Source organism: Serinus canaria, chromosome 5 (assembly GCF_022539315.1).
Source record: "Serinus canaria isolate serCan28SL12 chromosome 5, serCan2020, whole genome shotgun sequence".
NCBI classification, from domain to species: domain Eukaryota; kingdom Metazoa; phylum Chordata; class Aves; order Passeriformes; family Fringillidae; genus Serinus; species Serinus canaria.
In genome coordinates, this window is record NC_066319.1 from 38,146,998 (window position 1) to 38,168,734 (window position 21,737).

At 42.0% G+C, this 21,737-nt stretch overlaps 2 protein-coding genes across 10 annotated transcripts in view; one reads left to right on the forward strand and one right to left on the reverse strand.

The window, feature by feature from the left end:
* SLC25A21 (solute carrier family 25 member 21) overlaps window positions 1–9,022 on the reverse strand; it is a 234,730-nt gene extending 225,708 nt beyond the window's left edge. Inside the window, exon 1 of one of the 2 annotated variants that reach the window (XM_030240551.2) lies at window positions 8,821–9,022. In XM_030240551.2, coding sequence (XP_030096411.1) covers window positions 8,821–8,887 — 67 coding nt within the window. In that variant the 5' untranslated portion in view covers window positions 8,888–9,022. The remainder of the gene's footprint in view (window positions 1–8,820) is intronic. The other variant, XM_050975884.1, reaches the window with a different exon arrangement.
* Window positions 8,698–21,737, forward strand: part of MIPOL1 (mirror-image polydactyly 1) — a 182,934-nt gene continuing 169,894 nt past the window's right edge. For 2 of the 8 annotated variants that reach the window (XM_050975878.1, XM_050975876.1), the window contains exons 1-2: window positions 8,707–8,845; window positions 17,877–17,930. The gene's annotated coding sequence lies outside the window, so the exon portion shown is untranslated. Of the gene's footprint in view, window positions 8,846–11,116; window positions 11,157–17,876; window positions 17,931–21,737 lie in introns of those variants that run through there. The other 6 variants (XM_050975880.1, XM_050975875.1, XM_050975881.1 and 3 more) reach the window with 5 other exon arrangements.

A 21,737-nucleotide genomic window follows, 5' to 3' on the forward strand; every position in this document is an offset into this window, starting at 1 on the left:
TACTGCATAATAAACTTTTGTGTTACAATAATTCACCTTGAATTTGAAGATGTACATCAGTCACTAAGCACAACTTATGAAACAATAAACAGTAATGAAAAATTGTTCTTTATGCCAATATAACCTTGGCTCAGAGAAGCTGTAACAGCTTCAGAATTGCCTCTGCAGACAAAGCATTTTTTGCCTACAAATTTTACAACAGGCATGTTCCAGTATTAATTATTTTGACTACCTACATGCTGTTACATGTATAACACACTGTTACACAATATTATTTAACTTTAAAATCTGGCAATGAAATTTTACAGCTTATTTTGAAGAAGTGTGTATGTTTAAGCTTTTATGCTTTGCTGTGGGTCTCATGCCTGCAAATACTTGAAGGAAGTTAACAGAGGCTTGCAGCAATATGTATGTAAAACAGCAGTCTTTTACTTTGGTTATAGATTGGCATTGAGAGCTTGATGACATTTCTGCAATATTGCATAAAATCTATGCTAAAATTAAAACAATCAAGACTCAAATTTCTCACTGTGGAAATCAGCATTTGCATATTAAGTATACTGGGACACAAATATAGCCCAAGTTTTTTATTTATATATGGGATCTTAGCATTACAAACATCTATTGACCTTTTCCAGTCAATACATCACCACTTGACACATCATCACTTATAATTCTTGTGCTTAATTCAATGACAGTTAAATTCAGTGCCATTGGTTGTGCAGAACACGTATGGAATCAGCATTTATTGCTCATTATTTATCTGACTTCTTTAAGCTTTTATTTTGCATATTATCATTCAAAATTATCATTCAAATATGCTTATCTTCTTACTAGAACAGCTTCAACATTTTTACAGCTGTACCACAGGTAGGGGGGAAAAAAGAAAAAAAAAATAAAGCACATCAGCATCTTATTGTAATGTTGCACTGCCATCTTGTGGGCAGTAGATCGAATGATGGATTCACTACTCTGTTTTCTGGGGGTCAAATTGGTCGTTCTGACAGGTTTGGGTTTTTATGAAGGGTGGGAGATAAGGGGTGAGGCTTTTGAGAAAAAAAAAACTTGTTACTCTAAAAACAATAGGAAATTGATAACCTTTCTGAATACCCTCAGGCTTACTATATATGCAACATCTGAAGGATAGGTGCCTTATTACACCCATAGAAGATTCTGTGCACAAAATGTTTTGTCCCCATTGGCTAACACGCCAGACTAAATAAAGGCAACTTCTCTCTTTTACCAGTGTATCCTATTTGGAACAAGGACACACCCGGAATTATGAGGTTGCTGCAGGATTCTCAAACCAAGTCTGAAATTTAAACCCCAGGTTCAACAAGCAGTTTGGTATGAGCTGCATCCAAGTCCGCAGACCAAAAAATTCTTCTTTTCAGAGTCTCAGCTTCTACAGAAAGTACTGAGCATACTATAGGTGTCATAACATGTTAGAAATTATGAAAATTCTTAGTTTGTTTCTGTCACTGTTATATAAACATGTAAAATTTACTTCATATCTTAACCTCCCATATAAAAGCTATTACATTAAAAAAAATCCCCAAACATGGCTTGAAACCCATTTAAGAGCTCCAAATGGCTGTTCATGAGTTGCTAGTGCACTGCAATGACTCTATCAAACGAGATCAGTTCACCCTAAACACTCTCTGGACAGAGACAGAGAGTTGAGGTCAATGACTGTGTCTGAGTGGAGACCAGTGATGTGTGGCATCCCTCAGGGCTCTGTCTTGGCACCAGTGCTCTTCAGTGTCTTCATCGCTGACACAGATAGTGAGACATCCCCAATATGCAGATGACATGAAGCTTAGTGGTGCAGTTGCAGAGAGACATGATCCCATCCAGGATCCTGGACAAATTTGATAAGGGGGCCTTATGAAGTTCAAGAAACCTTATGAAGTTCAAGAAATCCAAGTTCAAGCACTTGGGTCAGGCAAGGAGAGACAGGAGCAGATGCTGAGACAAGAAGTCATTGAGAACAGCCTTGCAGAGAAGGACTTGGTGATTCTTCTGGATGAAAACTGGACATGAACCAGCAATGTGCAATCACAATCCAGGCCAACCTTATCCTGGGCTGCATCAAGAGCAGTGGGAGCAGGCATGGGGAGCTGATTCTGCACCTCTGCTCTTGTGAGACCTAACCTGCAATGCTGCATCTAGATCTGAAGTCTTCAGCAAGAATGACATGGACCTGTAGGGCAGGCATGGAGGAGGCCACAAAGATGATAGTGAGTGAAAGATCTCTCCTAGAAAGACAGGTTGAGAGAGCTGGAGTTGTCGAGCATGAAGAAGAGAAGGAGGTCTCCAGGGAGACCTTGCTGTGGCCTGTCAGTACCATAAGGGGACTTATAAAAAGGAGGGAGAGGAACTTTTTGTATGGACAGATAGTGACAAGGGGCAATGGCTTTAAACTGAAAGAGGGAAGTTTTGGATTAAATGTTATTAAATGTTGTTAAATGAAGAAATTCTTTACTCAGAGGGTACTGAAGTGTTAGAACAGGTTGCTCAGAGAGGCTGTGGATGCCCCACTCCTGGAAGCGTTCAAGGCCAGGTGGGATAGGGCCCTGAGAGACCTGATCCTGTGACTGGCATCTCTCTCCATGGCAGGAGGATTGGAACTAAATGATCTATAAGGTCCTTTTCAATCCAAACCACTCTACAATTCCATGATTCTACATTGCAATTTTAATTTGCTCCTTTTAAAATAAAGCAAGGGTATTGTTTCTTCAAATTACTTAACTGTCTGAAAATTTAGAGGAATTTTGCTAGCTGCCAGCTTCACATATTCAGCAAAATGTATGAAAGCTCATGAGGATTTCATTAGTTTCCACTAAAATTAAACCAGCTTTTCTGTGGCAACCCAATAACATTTAATCCAGTTAGAAGTATACAAAGCAAACAGTCCAATCTCTTTCAGATTCAGATATTTTTAGAATTATCAGCTGGTAGAACAGGGGAAACTCAGAGTCTGAAAAATGTTACAGAACTAAAGTTTGAAATGCTATAGTAGGTGGGAAAATACACTGATATTTTTCCACTGGGAATGGTTCACAAGATAACTTCAGCTGGTTCATTCCATGGCATTCTGCATACGCTCAACTGCTGGTCACTGCTCTGGTCTGCAGCACGCAGCTATATTCTACCATACTGAAAAATGTCACATTGTATGGTTTTGAATTGCCTAGGAGACCAAAACCAGCAATTAAACTATACTGGCTTCAAAATCAGCATCCCTGGAGCTCTTCCTTATTTCCAGTGACCCACTGAAGTCAAACTGTCCTGATTACTGTACTCCCTCTTTGTACTGTATGATGATGAAAGCAATAGGAGCTATATAGACCTTGCACAGGTACTTCCTATTTTCTTTTCAGCAGGTTTCATAAAACAGAGTGCATGGGTGGTTGTCTGAGCAGAAACAGATAGAAATCTTTCCAAGTCCTAACTTCCCAACTGTTCCCATGTCCTCCCAATTTCTACAAGCATACTGGAGGAGGTGCAGGATATCTGCTATCTCAGCTTACACTCACTTAACCTTATTTTGGTCTTCTCTTACCCAAACTTCCCCTTACCATATTGCCAACCAAGCAACTCCCATCCAAATCTCCAAGTGCAACACCAGGTTGGCACACTATTAATTTCTCAGACTAGCAGAGAAAACTGGCTTCATTGGCTGCTTCTAGTGCATTCCTTTGGAGCATTTTGACTTGTAGAATGTTTCCTTGCAATGATTACTTTTTGACTGTTTCCCATCCTTAGCTTTTTAATTTAAAGACTTTGCAAACATCTGAAATACCAAATCAAGGCAGTGAAAGATGCCGAGCATGAACTGTGGCCTCAGATAATATTTCAGCCTTAAATGACTTCAGAAAAATGGAAAAAGGGAGGTTTAGGTACATTAAAATTTTATGGTTTCAAGTCAAGAAAGTTACAAGGTGTAACTAAGTACTTAGCTAGTTGAAATTACCTCTGAGCATTAACCGATTATTTTAGTAACATGTGAATGCCGATTGCATGGCTGAAAAGGAAGAAAAAAGCACACAATAAAACACAGAATACTCCTCCCAACTTTAACTACCAGAAAACGGTCATAAAAATACAAAGAAGCGAGGGGGAGGGGTAAAATTAGATAATTTTCTTGCTGTTTCAAGTGCTTCCTGTACCTCTACCATGCTCCTTCTCCCATTCATAGGGACCAAGTAACCCAAGGTGTTTCACAGAGTATGCTGGCTAGCCTACCTTGTAATGATTTTTGTCTGCCTAATGCCTCTTGCAACAGAAGACCAAACACTGGTTTTAATACTGTATCTGCATTTGACAATCTTTGTTTGTCAAGTGACTTTCCTGCTTGTAGATCTGGTTCAAAGAAGTTGCTGCTATCCAGGTTAATCAACTTTGCCTACTCCTGAAATAAAACACCTCTCAAGAGAAAAGGTTTGGACTTTCAAAGGAGCTTAAGAGAATTAGACTCCCAAATTCTATTAGGTTTCAGTGCAGCTGGAAACCCAACTCTTTAAAAAAGAACTTTAAAAAATATTAAAAAATTGAAGTTGAGAAGTACAGAGAAGAAGTAACCCTGCTGTTTCATGAAAACATGAAGAATAGGGGGAAAAAAGATCAACCTGAATTATCCCTATGAAGTAACTGTTTTGTTTTAAAGCTCATTTTGTTCTGACTTTTCCATATTCATTTAACAGTAATTAATTTTGCAGTTCATGTTCATTTATAAAATGGAATTAGGCAAAGAGACATACTGAATTTTCAGCAAAAAATTATTTAGAGATTGGTTAAGCATTACAGATCTGAAAAACAAGTCATCTATTTATCACTTACTAAATATATAAAATTAATTATTCAAAATTTTAACTTCAAAATTTAAAATGTTTATAGGTTATTTGTACATGTATGGAAGAAAGAGAGGTTATCATAAAACTAAATTAAATTTTATTTATGTTACATGTTGTTTTAGCTAATTGCTTCCATCTGCAGTCTTTTGTTATTAAAAAAACAAGAACACACCTCTATCAAAAAGAAGCATCCTAAAACCTTCAGGGTAACTATATTCAGCCACTGGCCTTCACTGTGCCATGGGTATCTGTGCAATTGTTTATGACATTTGCACTTAATCACTCAAACTGACTCAAAACTCTGTTTCAAGTATGCCTTGACAAATGAATCTGAGTATCACATAACATACTTTGCACTATTCAGTTCCTCTCTGTGAGGAAAGAATATCCATTGACTTTGTATGGAACACCAATGTTTTAATTTCAACCTTTTCCATACAGGCAGGCAAAACAAGGATTTTTTTGATCTTTGTGTTTTAGAGAAACAGTTCTTCTTGTGACTTGAACCCTGCACTGACTGAGCTTCTCAAAAACCATTTTGAAGAACTGCTATAAATCTAAGAAAATCAGAGGCTCCCAAGTTGTTCTTTTCTCAATGATCCTTACAGTTTAGACTTGATTTTCTGTTTAATTTTTTTTTTTGCTATAAATTCCACACATGCCTTAGCTTACTAATTAACCACTAGAGAAAAGGAGCATGCCTGCAGTTCCCTGTACTAGAAGGGCCTGAACTCACTAACGAAGTGTCCCAATTACGTTTCAGTTGAAGTCCTTTTCCTCACTATTGTCATACACCCAGGCAAGCAAACAAATCCAAGTATTTTGAATTATGCTATTAACCTTCATTAAGGGATCTGAAAGATGGGAGCAAACAATGCCAGCAGAAGTAACATAAGCCAAGACTGAGTAAGACTGTTCATATTTAGAATTTCATTCACTCTCAGGAAGCAGAGCTTTCCATTTCACATGAAGTCAGATTACAAACCACATGAAAGCAGACGCACCCCTTGCCACAGACAAGGTATGCATGAGACCTGTCATGCCTGACTTTTACAGTTCAGTTACAGCAGAAAGCTGCTCAGGTTTAACTTCGCAGTGCCTCTGACAGCCAATGGTATGCTGATATATTTTCTCATAAAATACCAAATACTTTCCTTTCTCCTTCTTCCAGCATTCCAGTATCTTCCATTTTATCAGTCCTCTGGACTAGGGGTCATGCTTGATTTCGTTCTTTCTTTCTCTTCCCCTTGTCTTTATTAAGTCCATGAACAAGTCCTGTCATCTCCCACAAAGCGTCAAAAAATCCCTTTCTTCCTGTTCTGCCAGCTTAGGTTTATCTCTAATACTTTTCCACTCAACCTAGCAGAATTACTTCTTATCAGATCCTTTTGCATCAGACATGCAGATACTAAATAACCTCTCATTTTACTTATGCAGGCAATATTTCTGACCCTTCAATTACACCTACTGGGCTGTGCCATTCATTCCCAACCACCTCAGTACTTTCCTACCATTGCTTTGACAGAGTCCAGCTCATAGTATCTTTCTTAGAAACCAGTTTAACTAAGACTAATTTATGTCTGGTTGGGGGTTGGTGGGTTTGGGGGTGGTTTTTTTTGAGGGATTTTGTTTTGTTGAGGTTTTTTGTTTTGTTTGGGTTTTTTGTTTGTTTTCTTTTTGGTTGGTTGGTTTTCTTTCTAAATACCAGGCTGTGGTACAGACAGCAAAGTCACTCTAGGATGTCTGTGGCATTCACTTGAGGCCAGGAAACAGAACAAAACACCTACAAGAGTCCTATGTCCTCCTGCAGAGACAGTCAAAAGCAATATAGGATGGTTGAAGTAATACTAGGAAACTAAGGTCAGGAAACAAACTCAATCCTTGTCTCATTGCTTCCACCTTTTCCATGTTGTATCTACACTTGCCTAAGAAATTTAAACTTTAGACTGAAGACCTCAAAACTCCAGCCTGCACCTTCTACTTTTTCTATAAATTAGCAGGATAAAAACCCACCACTGAGTTTGAAGCATCTCTCAAGCAAGTTTTCAAGTTTCAGCCATTTCCCTCTAATGCACTTTAGAGCTCCCATTTGAAGCACATATCTAAAAATTCCCTGGTACAATTTTAGTGTTGTTCAGACTTAGATAATAAATCATTACTGGTTTATTTCAAAACCAATTAATAGAAATTTCTGCACAAATTTAAGGCTAGTGACACAGCTAAGGAACATGCCTGCCTGACAGGAGATTAAGCAAAAGGTTGCAACCATCTTTAACATTATGTCTTTAGACTAGATACAACAGGCCTCTCACATTATACTTTTTCTAAGAAGTGTTGCATGCAGATCAATAGTCTCCTTGAAAATTCTCTCACCCTAATACTGATGCCTACCAGATTACCAAATATTTTTTATTTATCTAAATGACAATTTTCTTTCTATTGTGTTAGGCAATTTCTTCTACAAAGAGAACCTGTAACAAAAACAGGCTCCTGCCAGAGGATGGTAACACAGTGCATTAGATCAATCTGAATCACTAAGTCACAGACCAACTGCTATGGGCAGATAAATCTGTCATCTTGCAAAACATCTGGTGGAAAAACACCTCAGTATCCCTTCAGGTATGAAGGGCTTTCAACAGTCTAGGACACATTAAAACTTTCCATTCTCTCCTATAGGAAGATGGGGGTGGTACCAAGCAGAATCCAAAAAACCTTTAGAAATTCAAAGGCTGCAGAAAAGCTACATAAACAGTCATACAATACACTGGAAGGGCTGGGACAGCAGTCATACAATACACTGGGACATGTGTCTTCTCCACTTCTGCTATGACTTCTCTCACTGTCAAAGGAGAAGGCTTAAAACAAAGGGCATACAGAGCCACGAGGATGAAAACAAACTGCTTAAATGTGTGTTGGTGGCCGGAATGCATAGAAGTGGATTTAGAGGTGCAAGGGGAATTAGAGGGAATGGAAGACCAGCTCACATGTAATGTAACGGCCACACAGGTCTCAATCACAGGAGAATTTTTCTTGTGCACATTACTGAAGCATTACATAAGACACTGCAATACTACCATATAGCTCTTCTCTTTCATGTAAAACATAATATGTCAAACAGCATTTAGACCTCAGAAGAGACTCTAGGGAACACTTAAAAACACACTTCATCGTTGAAATATTAACAGGATTTACATATGCAGACTGAAAGAACAGGATATTGTGTTAAAATCCCCTCCACTGCAGGCTGACTTAAATATTTCAGTTTCACAGGGATTTAGGTAAGAAACCTGAAGAAATTGACCAGCAACGCTCTCATTGTTAAACAGACCTGTACGATTTTGACGTTTGTAGTTTGCGGTACAAACAGACAGCAAATGAATGAGTAATGTCGACATTCCTAAAAGTATTTCAAAAACCCCACAGAAACGCACTTCCACCGTAGCCCTGCATTGGTTTCTCTGTTAACTCAGCGACGAAGAGTGTGACGGGGAAGGCGTCTGAGCAGGGCAACTACGTTTTCTGTCCCGTATCCAGGCGCTGGAGGCGGATCCCGGCGGTGGACTGCCCCGAGCGCGGCTCCAGCCCTTCGGGCCGGCTGTGCTGCAGGACACCGGCGGCTGCTGCCGTTGAAGGGGTCCGCCCGCCACTCTTATCGCCCGAGGGGCTGCAGGGCGTGTGTGGCGCAGATACACCGCGGAGCCAGGGAGCGCCCCTTCACCGCCCTGCCCCAGCGGCGGGCCGAGCACCGTTAGAGAAGTTGCTCCGGGACCCCCGGGCTTGGGTCGCCTCCGGAGCCCGCCCGCGCAGCCCGGCGGGGGAGGAGTCGCCGCTGAGCCCGTTCGTTCCCCGCCGCCCGAGCAGCGCGGAGAGGAGGAGGCGGCGCGGCCGCCTGCGCCTTAAGTTGGCGGAGCGCCGGCGGGGGACGGGCAGACCCTTCCCGCCCACGAGGAACGCGCACACTCACCCGCCGAGCCTCCGGCGACGACTTGGTGAGAGGCCTCCTGCAGAAAGCCCCGGGGCTGCCGAGCCATCCTTTGCCGCGTCGCGGCGGCGACGAGAGGGAGCTGGCGCCTGGAGAGCGGCTGCGAGCCGGGGCCGAGTCCGCGCTGGGCGGGTGGGGAAGAGCCTGAGGGGCCGCGGTTATCTGCGGGCGGGAGGGGGAGCCGCGAACGCCGGGGGCGGGGGCGCCGGGCTGCGCGGCCCCGCGGCGGCCTTTGGCAGCCGGCCTCGGGCAGAGCGCGGCTCCGGGCACGGCCCGGGCTCGCTGCTACGGACGACCGCTTCTAGCCGGAAAGAGGCAGCCTCTCTCTCTTAGGGCAGAGCCGGGACGGCCGGCGCTGCGATCGCCCGGGCTGGGGCGGGGAGCGAGGCTATGGCACTGTCAGCGGGTCAGCGGGGGACGGCAGCCGATCGCCTGCTCGGCCTCGGGCCGTACGCTCCCGCCTCGGGGCTGGTGCTACACAGCGCACATCCTACTCCCCCAGTAGGTAATGGGACCCAGCTAACACCGCACATCCTCTGCTCTGGGTCGGTGGTGCCGCTGGGCTTACAGGCTGTCTTTTTGAAGCCTACTGTCCTTTTAAAACCTTTAGTCTAAAGGTTGGTTCCATCTCTTTGCTGTTCAAAGGACACGGGTATTTTGTAACTTGGAGATCAGCTATGACATGTGTTACACGGACCTGTGGGCCCATCTTAGTAAACAAAACGGTGACAGGGCACGGGCTGGAAGGGGTGGGACATGGCGCCATTGCCCACAGCCCCCCAGCACTGCTTTCGGCAAGGCCAATTCCTGCTTTTCCAGAAGATGCCCGAATACAACGTGGGGGACAGCTTGGGCTCGTCTTAGAGGCAGCACCACTGATGGGCAAGACAGTTCGGAGGGGTGTTCTGATACATTAGTTTGCTGAGTGCCTGCGAGTGTTTTGTGATAGTCTAGCCACAAATGTTGCTAACTGACTAGAGGTTCGAGCCTTGAAAGGAAATGTAGCTTTTTGTAACGTAGAACAAAGATTAGAGGAAAACAACGGGTTTATTGCTTCTGAAAAGAATGGGAACGTAGGAAATATACAGAGAAGTGTTAATAAAATGTCAAAACGCCAAGACCCTAATTGCAAAAAGGAATAATAGTCAGGTATAGTATTCAGTTATATCACTTGAATGCATCAGCAAATAAACAATAACATGAATTTTTGATCTGTATAGGAACTAAGTGCGGATTGCTGTGGGAATACAGAATAACTCCCTTAAATTAATAAAACTTGAATGTGCTGACCTTTAAGTAATTAAAATCTCACTTCAATGTTTCATTAGCATTTGCTTTAGTTCCCTTGGTTTGGCTCCTTGATAATGCTGCTCAATAAATACTCCTGGATGATCAAGTCTCCAGTGTTCCCTATCATCAAAAAGCAGATGCTAAAGCATCACCACTTTTTTGTTCCAGAGATGTAGGTATCCGTGTGCAATGTTCCCTTGGGTACAAATAGCAAATCTAGTATTAAGGTGGACTTTGCTACAGTATTTCAGCAGCAAAGAGAGATCAGAGTTCGTCAGAGTGCAGAAACTGGTCAGATAGATTTGTTTTCTGCATGTGTCCCTGCATCAAAGAGAATAACGATCAGAGTGCATGTAAGTTACATAGATGTTCACACAGTAGCATAACACCTGTTCCTTAAAAAAAACAAACAACCTCTGCCATTGTTAGAAACTATTAAGGTTGTTTCACAGTAGTCAAACTCCAAATCTATGCCCCCTAATTCAATTCCGCAACTGGAAGCCTCTTTGGCACATCTCCCTTATTTTCCATCAACCCCTCCCTCCTCCCCCACAAAGGGCAACCTTCCCACTGTGCAGGTTTCCTAAAGCATTTCTAGGCTTAATCCTCTTTCCATATGGCCTCTTCCGAAACCATGAGCACCACTCCATTCTTCTCCTCGATATCCCTGGCAGGGTCTCTCTCTCCATTTGTGGTTACCGCGACCCTCGATAGGAAATTCCGTCCATCCTGGGCAGCCCGCCAGCGTTAACAGTCGAGAAAGAAACCACAACTGGCTGGGCGAGGGCCTGACGGGCAGGAGAGACCCCGGGAGCAGCGCCCCGCCCGCCGCTCCCGCCCGGCCCCGCCGCGCCGCCTCTCCAGCCCGCAGGGCGGCGCCACCCCCGCGCCCCGGCCCCGCCGCCTCGCCCCGCCCCCGGCCCGCGGCCCCGCCGCCGCGCGCTCCCGAGGGCCGCGGGCGCGCGCGCCCCTCCCCCCGTCCGCCCGCGGCTTTGTTGCGGAGGCGGCGGCGGGGCCGGAGCGCGCAGGTAACGGGGCGGCGGGGCCGGGTCGGGGCCGCCCCGCGGTGCTCGGGTTGGAACTCGGCCCATCCTCTGCGGCGGGGCTCGGCGGCGGCGGCGCGTCCCGCCGAGGCGGCGTTAGGTCGGGCCGTTCTGCCCCCAGCGCCTCCCCGCGGGCAAGCGGCCCTGCCCGGCCTCCTCCGGCCCCGGGACCGACGCCGGGCCCTTGCGCCACTGACCGGCTGCATGTGCCGTGGCAGTCCCTTGGCTGGGTTAATGTTACCTCGCCATGGCCGCCGGGCGACCCGGCTTGCCCGACTTAGCGCCCGCTCCGCAGCTGGAAATAGGGGGAAGCAAGTTTGCCGTGCGGGGATGCGCGGTTTGGAGTCCCAGAGGCTGCGGCTTTGCGGGAAGGGAAGGGAAGGGACGGGACGGGACGGACGGGCTGCTGCCTCCCGGGAGGGGGGCAGCGCTGAGAAGGGGGCCGGGAGTGTCCGAGATGAAACCTGCCCCGAACAAATTCAGGAGCTCGGTGCTGGATCTTTACTGTCAGATGAGAATAAACGGTGGATGATAAGTGAGCATCTTTGTAGTAATGCATTAAAAAATAAAAGAAAAAAAAAAAAAGGAAAAAACTGCACCTAAAGAACTTGCCAAAATAAACTTTGTGCTTTTTTTTAATATTTATTACTTAAAGCTTCTTAGGAAATCCCAATGAGCTGCATAGCTCAGCACCTGTTGTAATTCCTGCTAATCAGAATTCTTGATGATGATGAAGTGAGGGTCTATTTCTTCTGAAGAAAAAGGCTGTGGTTTCTCAGTGTGAAGAGTTTGGGAGAAAAACACTCAGTAAATGTACCCAGAGGACTATTTTACCTGAGACAACCCACCCCCAATGTTTGATGTTTGTCTGTGGAAAAACTACAGCTGGGTCTAGGTACAACTTCAGGGCATTGAGGTGATTGGAGCTGGGCTGCCGTAAGAGTTTGTTCGGCCCAAGTTTGGGAATTCAGAGTGTCCTGCAACCACAGTGGCTTTTGAATATTCCAGCAAGTTCTACCTCCCATTAGAACGCTCTTAAATTGCAGTGCTTTAGATGTGGAAGAAAAATCGGTTAACCACAGCAATGTGCTTTCTAGCTCAGAAGATCTTAGCGCTGCAAATCTTGGCAGTTCTAGGATCTGTGCGGTTTAGGGAAGTGCAATGATGTGCTTGCCTTGTTCTTGTACCTGTCCTTGAGCGTCCGTATGTGACCAGTTCTGCTGGAAATGTACAACTCTGGTTTAACTTGAAACCACTTGTTTTAGATTATTTTTTTAATTTAAATATGTTATGGCACTAGCTTATAAATCCCATGAGCTTTAACATAAACCGTGAGATTTAACAAGAGTTAAAAAGGTCATGTCAGTTAAACATGCTGCTTATGTGGTAGTTCTGTTTTATTTTGCTGTTTAGTACCCAGAATGCTGTCATTCATGACAAGGTTCTTCAGCTGTGTGAGACAGAGCTATGTACACCAGTGAGGTGCCATCAATTTGATAGCTATGAGCTCCTCTGCCCTGTCACTGGTAAAGGGATTAGCACTGATTTCAGGAAAACTTGTCCTGCCTGTCCAGCTAAGAAGTTACTGCAGTTCTGGTTGCAGTAGGAAAAGTGAAGGGAGGGACTGGAACGTGAAATTACACATAGGATTTAAGAAGGTAGGGACAGTTGCTGCTATTAGTTTCTGTAGGTATTTCAGGTTTCCTTGCAATGATACTGCAAGTTCCTTACAGTTTGTGATGGGGGCTACTGCCCAATAGTAGTGGGTAACAAATTATATTTTTAAAATCTCTTCCCCAGTTTTCACATTTTAACTAATTATATTTCTTGCTTTGTTTCTGGGTTTACTGAATTTCCATTTTAGTTATTAGTTTGCCTGTTTGGGATAAGAAAATGCTACTTTTCTTCACATTCTGGCAATCTATCTCCCTGCTTATTAGAAGTCATTCTAGATGCTGCTAAATTAGAAATGCATTCTAATAGTGTTAAACTCTTTCCCTGACCAGTAAGAAGCAAAACAGGGTTTTGTTTCAGGTTTAGTATTTCTCTTGAAGCAAGACAAATCCGACACATTCATTGTATTACTGGCAGAAATAGTGTGGTGCTGATGCCACATGACCCACATGTTGCTTTTTGCAGTTTGTGGGGGTTTTAGTTTCAGAGAGTGCCTAGGTTAGCCCAAAAATAAGGGAGTTTTTGGATCTTGCTAGAAGGTGTTAGGGGAGAAGAGAAAATACATGTTTGATAGTTCTCTGGGGAAAGAATCAACAAATTATTCATTAAAATTTAAAGCAAGAAGATGCACGATACATGTGAGCTGAGGGTGAAGGGGAAGAGCATCCTGCCTATAGATCACAGATTTGTGTAAAATTAGTTGCAAACTTGAGAGATATGCTAGTGGATCTTTATGCTACCTACTTTTTTGTCTGCCAAACATAGGGCAGGACAGATGCTGCATTTTGATGGCAGTGAAATGCCATAGTGCAATGGTTTTAAGCTATGAATTGGTGATCTGACTTGATGCTCACTTCCATGCAGATCACCCAAATCAATGCAGAAGTGCATTCTCATGAAGTGATTCTCACTTTATGAGAATGTGATTCTGTTATCCTATGTGGGCAATTGGTGTTTTGAAACTTACCTTTGAAACAAACAAACCACCCTTCTGGGCTGACGACTATTGACAGATTTACCTACAAGCTAATGTTGCAACTGACAGATATTCCTGTAAGTATGACTGCTGCCTTTTTCCTTTTCCTTTGAAAGGAAGATGGTTTTGAAGGAGTAAGAGAGCTGGAGTATTGAATCCTTATTTGCAGAACAGATACAGCTGTGGAAGGAACCAGTGTGAATGCTCAGTTGTTAAGATGATTCTCTGCTGCTTTCAGCCACCAATTTTTTAAGTGACAGGATGCTTGGCATGCTCCCTGCTAGTTTTGTGAGGAAGCTCCCTGCTTGCTTCATAACAACAGGCTTCTGTTTTCCGTGATGATTCTTGATGTGGACCTTTGTCCTTTATGCACAAGTTAAAATGCAAACTGACAGTTTCTGCGGAGTGGTGGCCTTTGATATAGTAAAGAATTTTATATATTAGAATTTTGAAAATAGGTTATATGTGTATTGGCTTTATGTGGCAGGGCTCTTTAGCAGGGGAGCTACAGAGAGTCTCCTGTGAGAAGCTGCTAGAAGCTTCCCTCATGTCTGACAGCGTCAATACCAGCCAGCTTCAAGATGAATCCACTGCTGGCCAAGGCCAACCCTGTCAGTAGCAGTGGCAGCGCCTCTGCGATAACAGAGTTAAGAAAGGGGGGGAGGACTGGGAAATCTCACTTGCAGCTGGAGAGGGGAGTTAGAAAGCATGAGAGAAAAAACTCTGCAGACACCAAGGTTGGTGATGAAGGAGAAGGTGCTCCAGCCACCAGAGAAGAGATTCCCCTGCAGCCTGATGTGCACACCATGGTGATGCCCCTGCAGCTCAGAGAAGATTCCCCACTGGAGTCTGTGGCCAAAGGAGGCTGTGACCCCATGAGAAATCTGTGCTGTACCAGGCTCCTGGCAGGCTGATGATAGTGCAGGTTTGCTGGCAGCTTGAAGCCATGGGGGACCCATGCTGGAGGAGCTTGTTCATGAAAGATTGAACCACGTGGAAGGGACTCATGCTGGAGCAGCTGGGGATAATTTGTCCATGGGAAGCAATCATGTTGAAGTTTATGGAGGACTTTCTCCTGTGGGAGGGACCCCTACGCTGAAGCAAATGAAGAGTGTGAGTAGTTCTCTCCCCTTGAAGGAAGGAGCAGCAGAGGCAGTGTGTGATGAACTGACTGTAAACCCTGTTTCGTTCCCTCTGCAATGGGGAGGAGGTAGAGAAAACTGGGAATAAAGTTAAGCCCAAGAAGAAGTGGGAGGAGGATGTTTTAAAGTTTAGTATTTCCCTGAGTCAAATCTGTTTTGCCTATGATGGGCAACTTATCAGTTGGTGAGTGAGCCTTTTGTTATATTTTTCTTTTCCCTGTAGAGCTGAGGAGAGAGAGAGAGCAGCTTTGGTGGGCACATGGATTCCAGTCAGAGTCAGCCCACCGTAACATGAGATATTGCAGGGATTTATCTTTGATTTTCATAGTATTAATGGATCAAATAATTATTTTTTTTTAGTGTTCACATGTTGGTTACAGTTCTCTGAAATAAAATTTCTTGAAACTTTTTGTATGACGTGAAACAGACACTAAGTACAAGTAACAGACAAGATCATGTAGATTGAATGCCAGTGGATTCCCATCATAATGTAGTATGTGTTGCTTAAGGGTTTACTCTATTTTATTGAACATCTAAACATGAGAACAGTTTATTGTATTTACTGTGCACCGTTACACTTGGCTGAGTCTTGCCAAAGGCATTGTGATATTTATTTCCTGCTTTTCAGGGGAATTAAAACTCAGTGGTTCATTTAATTATTCTGAATGCATTTTTTACTTTGAAACTTGTAGTTGTGATACCTGTGGCCTAAGATCAACTTCATCTTGGCCACCACAGTATGTGTACAGCTTATTTTCTTCTCTTTTTTGTTTGTTAGCTTTTGTTTTGTTTACCTGTGTTTTTCTCTAGTAGCCATGCAGAAGGATTTTATTGGGTCAGGTGGGTGATGGGAGGCTGTTTGTACCTGTGTTGTGACTTGGGTGTGCTACATGAGCACCAGATGACTTGCAGGAATTCCCCTTGTGCGTTCTAGAGTAGGGAAGGGGTTGAAGGGCAGAGTAGGGTCCATGAGTGACTTACAGGCTCTTTGCCATTATAGCGTCTGAAATATATTCTGGAAAATCACACTGAAAAATGGCATATAATCCTTGTTGTTGACTTCATGTGTAGTTAAAGTTATCATCAATACGTTTGTTTTACTTTTAGCATGGACTAAAATACATGAGACTGGTTCATAGTGTCTGTTATGTAATAGAAAAAAAGTCAAGACAGTGGCTGTGGTATCATTTTGTTCAGTATCTCTTGCTAGAGTAGCAAACCCAGGAACAGATCCAACTTCCCTTTAAGTGAATGGCAAAACTCCCATTGGTCACAAAAGCACAGGATTACACTGTGGGTTTGGAAGAAATAATTGGTAATGAATTCAGCTCCTGGAGGGCATTAATTTTTGCACCATGAAATCCGTAATAAATTGAGTTAAGGAGCTCCACGTAACATGCTGGTAGACAAATGTTATCCTTTCTGTCCTTTTATGTAAATCTGTTGAAGGCAGAATTTGATCTTTAAGTTATATATTCATTTAAATAGTCATATTCTGACTAGCTATGCACTAATTTAAATGTGAAGTGTGAAATAAATTAGAAAAATCTAATCTGGTGCAGTAATGTAGTATTAGGACAAGGAAGGATTAAAAGGCTTGGTTGTTGATTAGGTCTTTGAATGGAGAGGGTTGCAGTTACCATCAGGATTTGTGGAATGAGAGCAAGGTTGTATCTGAATCAAAACTGTTCTGAAAATGCTGTATGATGCTCCAGTGTGAGAGAATTTAACATGGGATCAAAAACTGCTGCACTTGAAGCAAACAGACTGCATTTTTAATTTACAGTAGTAATTTATTTAAGCCAATTTACAAGTTCACTTGTACTTTAGCTTATAAATAAAAACATCCAATTGTAAATGGAGTATTTAGTGGTGGAGAATTACTTCACGGGTGGGCATGTGTACGAATTGTCCTGGGTGGGACTAGAATTCAAAAATGTTCTTAGTTGCCAGTTTAACAAAAGAATAATCCTGAGCTTAGATTTACTTGGTGAAAAGGGCATAGGGCTTTCTGAGGCAGTTTAGGTGTATGGAAATGAAAAGTATTAAAATATTTATTTTATCCAGAATATTTACACGATTTAAAATACAATTTTTGGTTGTTTCAGTTTTTAGCGCAAAAAGTTAAATATGTTTAAAACTTTGTATTACATAATTTTTCTTTTTTTTTTTTTTTAAGATGGTCTTCTCTTGTTTCCTTTGGGGTTAATCAACTCTGCTTTAGCTTTCTTTCATTGCACTGTTTCCAAATGAATTTTTGACCCCCTTTTCTTGTTAATTCTGATGTTTCAACAGGTGAGAAAGTGGAACCATTCTTCTTGCTTGCCTATTGTATTTGATAGGAAACAAAATACCAGTTTGTATTATGTTTACTATGTTTCTGATGGTTTTTTCCTACGTGTTACACATTTAACTTCATTTTAGGAATTGACTAACAAAAAGATAAACCTAGTTACCAAGAAAAATAGTATCTCAGCTTGCAGCTGAGTGCAGTTAAGAGATCTGAGAGCGCTGACTGAGCATAATTAGAAAAGCTAAGACATTCCAGTGGTATCTTCAAAATTATTGAAAGAAATTATGCAGAAATGAGTGTATTATTTTTTTAAGCATTTATTTCTCTCAGTAATGGTACAATATATAATTATATACTTCTTTTCGAAAGTTAGTGCTGTTTGAGAGAGATTATATGGCAAAAATGTGAAGATACATATTAACACACTGTTGTGTAAGATACTGTAATTTATGCTTGTTGTAGTTGCCTAAATTATCCCATCCCATCATTAGTGGTATTGATATAATAAAATAATTCATATCCATAGAATAGTTGAATAAAGTTATTAATATTACTTTTAGAAAGTCACAACTTACTTTCCTTAAGTAGTGTTCTTAACTCAAAATTTCTGTGATCTGCAGTTGGACTTGCTTTAAGATGCTGCTTCTCAATGTGTTCTTGTGATTCGCATTCAAGTAAGTAAAATTTCAGGTTCTATAGGAATTGTAGGCACTAAGTGATTAGGGGGTGGGAATATGTTAAATTGGCTATGTAAATTTTTAGATACAAGCATGAGAAACAAAGCAGTGTTGTTCATCATGTATTTCTGTAGTGTGCCTCTTGTGTGTGCACAGGCCGTTTTTCCATTTGCTCTTATGGCAGAGCATTAGGATGTGGTTTTCCTTGTCTGAGATTTGACATAAGCTCTGTGTGATCAGTTTGCTGCTTGGTACCTTCCTTGTAATGAGGAAATTGGCACTGTGAAACACCCACCACAATTTTAAGATTTATTGAAATTTTTGTAGCTTTTCTTGTAGAGCGACAGAAATGGGTCCTTATTTTTATTTTCATTTTCTTTTTTACAAATACTACTAGATGAGTGATACAGGAACTATGATAGACATTCAGTTGCTTAGTGTAATCAAAGCAGACCAATCAAATACTTAGATACTGATTTAGAACTGTTTTTACGGGCACTGGTTCACTTTTTTCCACTTTTTTATTTTCTTTTTTTTTTTTTTTGCTTCTGCTAGTTGTCATGATACCAGGAGATTGCTGACTGTAACTAGATTAAAAGGAAATAAAAATTAGTCTTGAAGTAGTTAAATATCTCCATTCCCATGATCTATATCTGAAGAAAAACAAACAGTATTTAATGCGTCTGTGTTCTTGGATCTGTTTGTAATGGTATTTATTTTCATTAAACCACAGGAATCTTGAAGTTTAACTTTTCCCTTTGCACTTGGCTGTATGATGGAAAAGGATGTAGTTCCACACCTATATCCTTCTCAAGTGTAGTCTGCATTGATGTCATTGTTCCTTAAAGAGACATCAGCAAACCCATAGTTCTGCTCAGTTTTATTTTAAAGTGCATTTTGATTAAAATTTAAATTTAGCAAGTGGAAAAGCCACTTTCGTGCTTTAAAATTTGCTTTCCCTTCAAGTTAAAATTTAAAACAATAAAAGAGACAGCATTCTGTTCTCATTTTGTGGTGCTATGTAAAGTTCATTGCAGGAGATTTTCTTTTCCATTAGTCCCTTCAACTGTCATTTGTGGGGAACAAGCTATGTTGAAAAAAACTGAGCTGCAGGAGGAGCTGTGTGAATTCCCTGGGGCCCTTGTTCACCAATTCTCCTTGTCTTATAGGATAATACATAGAGCCTCAGTTATACTGCTCTGTGCTCCATTCTTGCCTTCTTGCTGTTCAACCTATTGGTTGTTTTCAGGTGCTCCTGACTAAATCAGTCACATCTTTTCCTGTGTTTAGGTACTGTGTGAGGGATGTGGGTTTTTCAAGGATTCCCTTACCCTGCTCAGCTGTCTTACACGTGGTGTTGAGTGTGAGGCAGGATGTTTTCAAGAAAAGAATTGGGGTGGAGTGGTGGAACTCACTGCCCATTTCCTGCATTGTCTCTTTGCTTGCACCAGGTTCTAAGTTAGCTGATGATCTTGCTAGACATGCCTTGGAGAGCAGAATTGGGCTGGCTGCTCAGCCAGCTCTTGGCCCTTGGCAAGCTCAGGCGCCTACTGAAGTGCTGCACAGAAGGCGTAGCACTGCTTCTCCTTCTTTCTGCTCTTCTGCAGCCAGAGCTTGATAACCTTGGCTGACGGGCATAAAGGGCCCTGGGGAGGGAAAGATACTGCTCTTTTTCACTCCCAGATGTGAATTGAAGTCACGGTGGGGTTATTAAGGCAAGATTTAAATGGCTCAATTTGAGAAATGCTGCGTGTGACAGCAGTAGTCAAATTAATCTTTAAAGTTAGACATAATATAGCTTCAGCTCCCACTGAGTAGAAATATCCTTGAACAGGGACAGAAGTCGCCTTCTGAAACTTTGTTTTTGCATGTTTGAGGAGTTTCCTTTTTTAATGAAAAAGACCACCTCTAATACCTTAAATTGTGATACAGTTTTCAGTAGTTTTTGAGTTACCCGTGTTTGCTTATTTGCTTGCATTAAGAAGGAACAATAAAGCTTCACATCTGGATTGGGAGTGTGTATTCATATGCTGCATCTTGTAGAAAAATGGTGCTTCTTTATAACCTTTTTTGAGACCTAATTTACAAATATTAAAGGATAACAAAAGATTTCATACATGCACAACAAGATTTCATACATGTACCGTTTCAGCCCAGCATGGGAGTGAATGTAGTTGGTTGATTATTTTCTTCTGAATCAGTATTGTTTTCTGAACAGTCCCACGTAATGTCTTCAGAATCTCTCATTAGCAAACAGAGATGTGAAGTAGCTGTTGAGATTTTGATTCATTTTCCCCCCACCAGCTGTTCCCATGGGTGTGCAGGATCGCACGCCGGTAGATGGAGCCCTGTGCCAGCAGCCAGCTTTGAGCAGGCTGGTGAGCGAGCCTGCAGCCTCTGACCTGAGCGCCAGGCGGGAGCGGCTTCTGGCGCATGTATCTGTGATATGTTTTATTCATAGAAATGGATATGGGTTTAAAATTAAATGTCTACCGTTAGCTGTGCGAGTCAAGGCAGTGACTGTGTGCTCAGATGCTTAGGGACAGCTTTGTGCCGTTCATGACGGGCAGCCGATCGGGTGCAATGCCCTGATCTGTCCCAGAATGCTGCAAGGACGAGAGCCCATGTGGCTTGCCACGTTTGTTCTGTCAACTTCTGAGCCAACTGCATGTCCTTAGGCAAATCTTGGTTGAAACCATCGAAAACAGGTCCTATGCGAAGCTCTTAAGAAACTTACAAAGCAGATTAAAATACAAGTTTTGGGATTTCGTTTTGTATTTTTGTTTTTCATATATGCTAACTGCTGATTTTTTAAAAAAACATATTTTTAAGTATAGAAAATTGTTGAATAGAGCAGTTCAGAAATTCAAAATCAGCAATAGCTAATCTTGCATGTTGCCTCTTTTGCACTCTGTGTCCACACCCACAGCCCAGAACTGTGTTACGTGGCTCAACTAAATGATATAGTGGGCTGGGTTTGTTGACATTTGTGTCGGCCACTTGTAGAACTGTGAAAAATATCCAAGTTATTTGCAACTTCATTTAGAAATCAGTTTACCTGATGCACTTTTGTATATAGCCAAGTTACTCCAGTGTGAGAACAGTTCTTAAACAGCAAGACGTTAATTTTATTTGAAAGTTTGAAATGCAGTTCTTAATTTTAAAGAGAGAAAGGAGGAAAATTTTTGAGGGATAATTATAACATAAATTGTTCTTGTGGCAGTTTTTACTGGGTTTCTTCCAATAAGTCTATGCTTGAAGTATCTGAGAGATTAGTAGTATTCTGTGATTGTAACAGGTACGCCATTTCTATAACATATGCCCTGCATTTTTAATCTGAAATTCCAAGTGTCTTAATGTTTACATTTCAAAACAATGGGGAGGGTGTGGGTCCCTGGTGTTTTTGCTCTGACTAATATTTCTGCACAGTAACTATACTGTACCTTAAATCTCAAAAGAAAAATTAAGTCATTCTTAAAGCCTGAAGATTTGTCTGATGACTATATGAATACTGGGCTAAGTTGCAATCTGAAATAATCTTTGGAAATGTGTTTCTACCTGCTGTTCATTATGTGTGTTAAACTGGAATTCAGATGTTAGGGAATGGACATAAATGTGAGGTTGTGAAAGCATTTTTCAGAAATAAAATATTCAGTTAGAATGCTGCTGGAATTGTATAATTTTGTTTGCTTTATTTGTTGTAATGGTTAGTAGTTGCTTTTGCTTATGGTTTGCAAAAGTGAAGTTGTGGATTTTCTTTCACATGGCACATAGTTGGATGGGGCTTTGAGCAACCTGATCTAG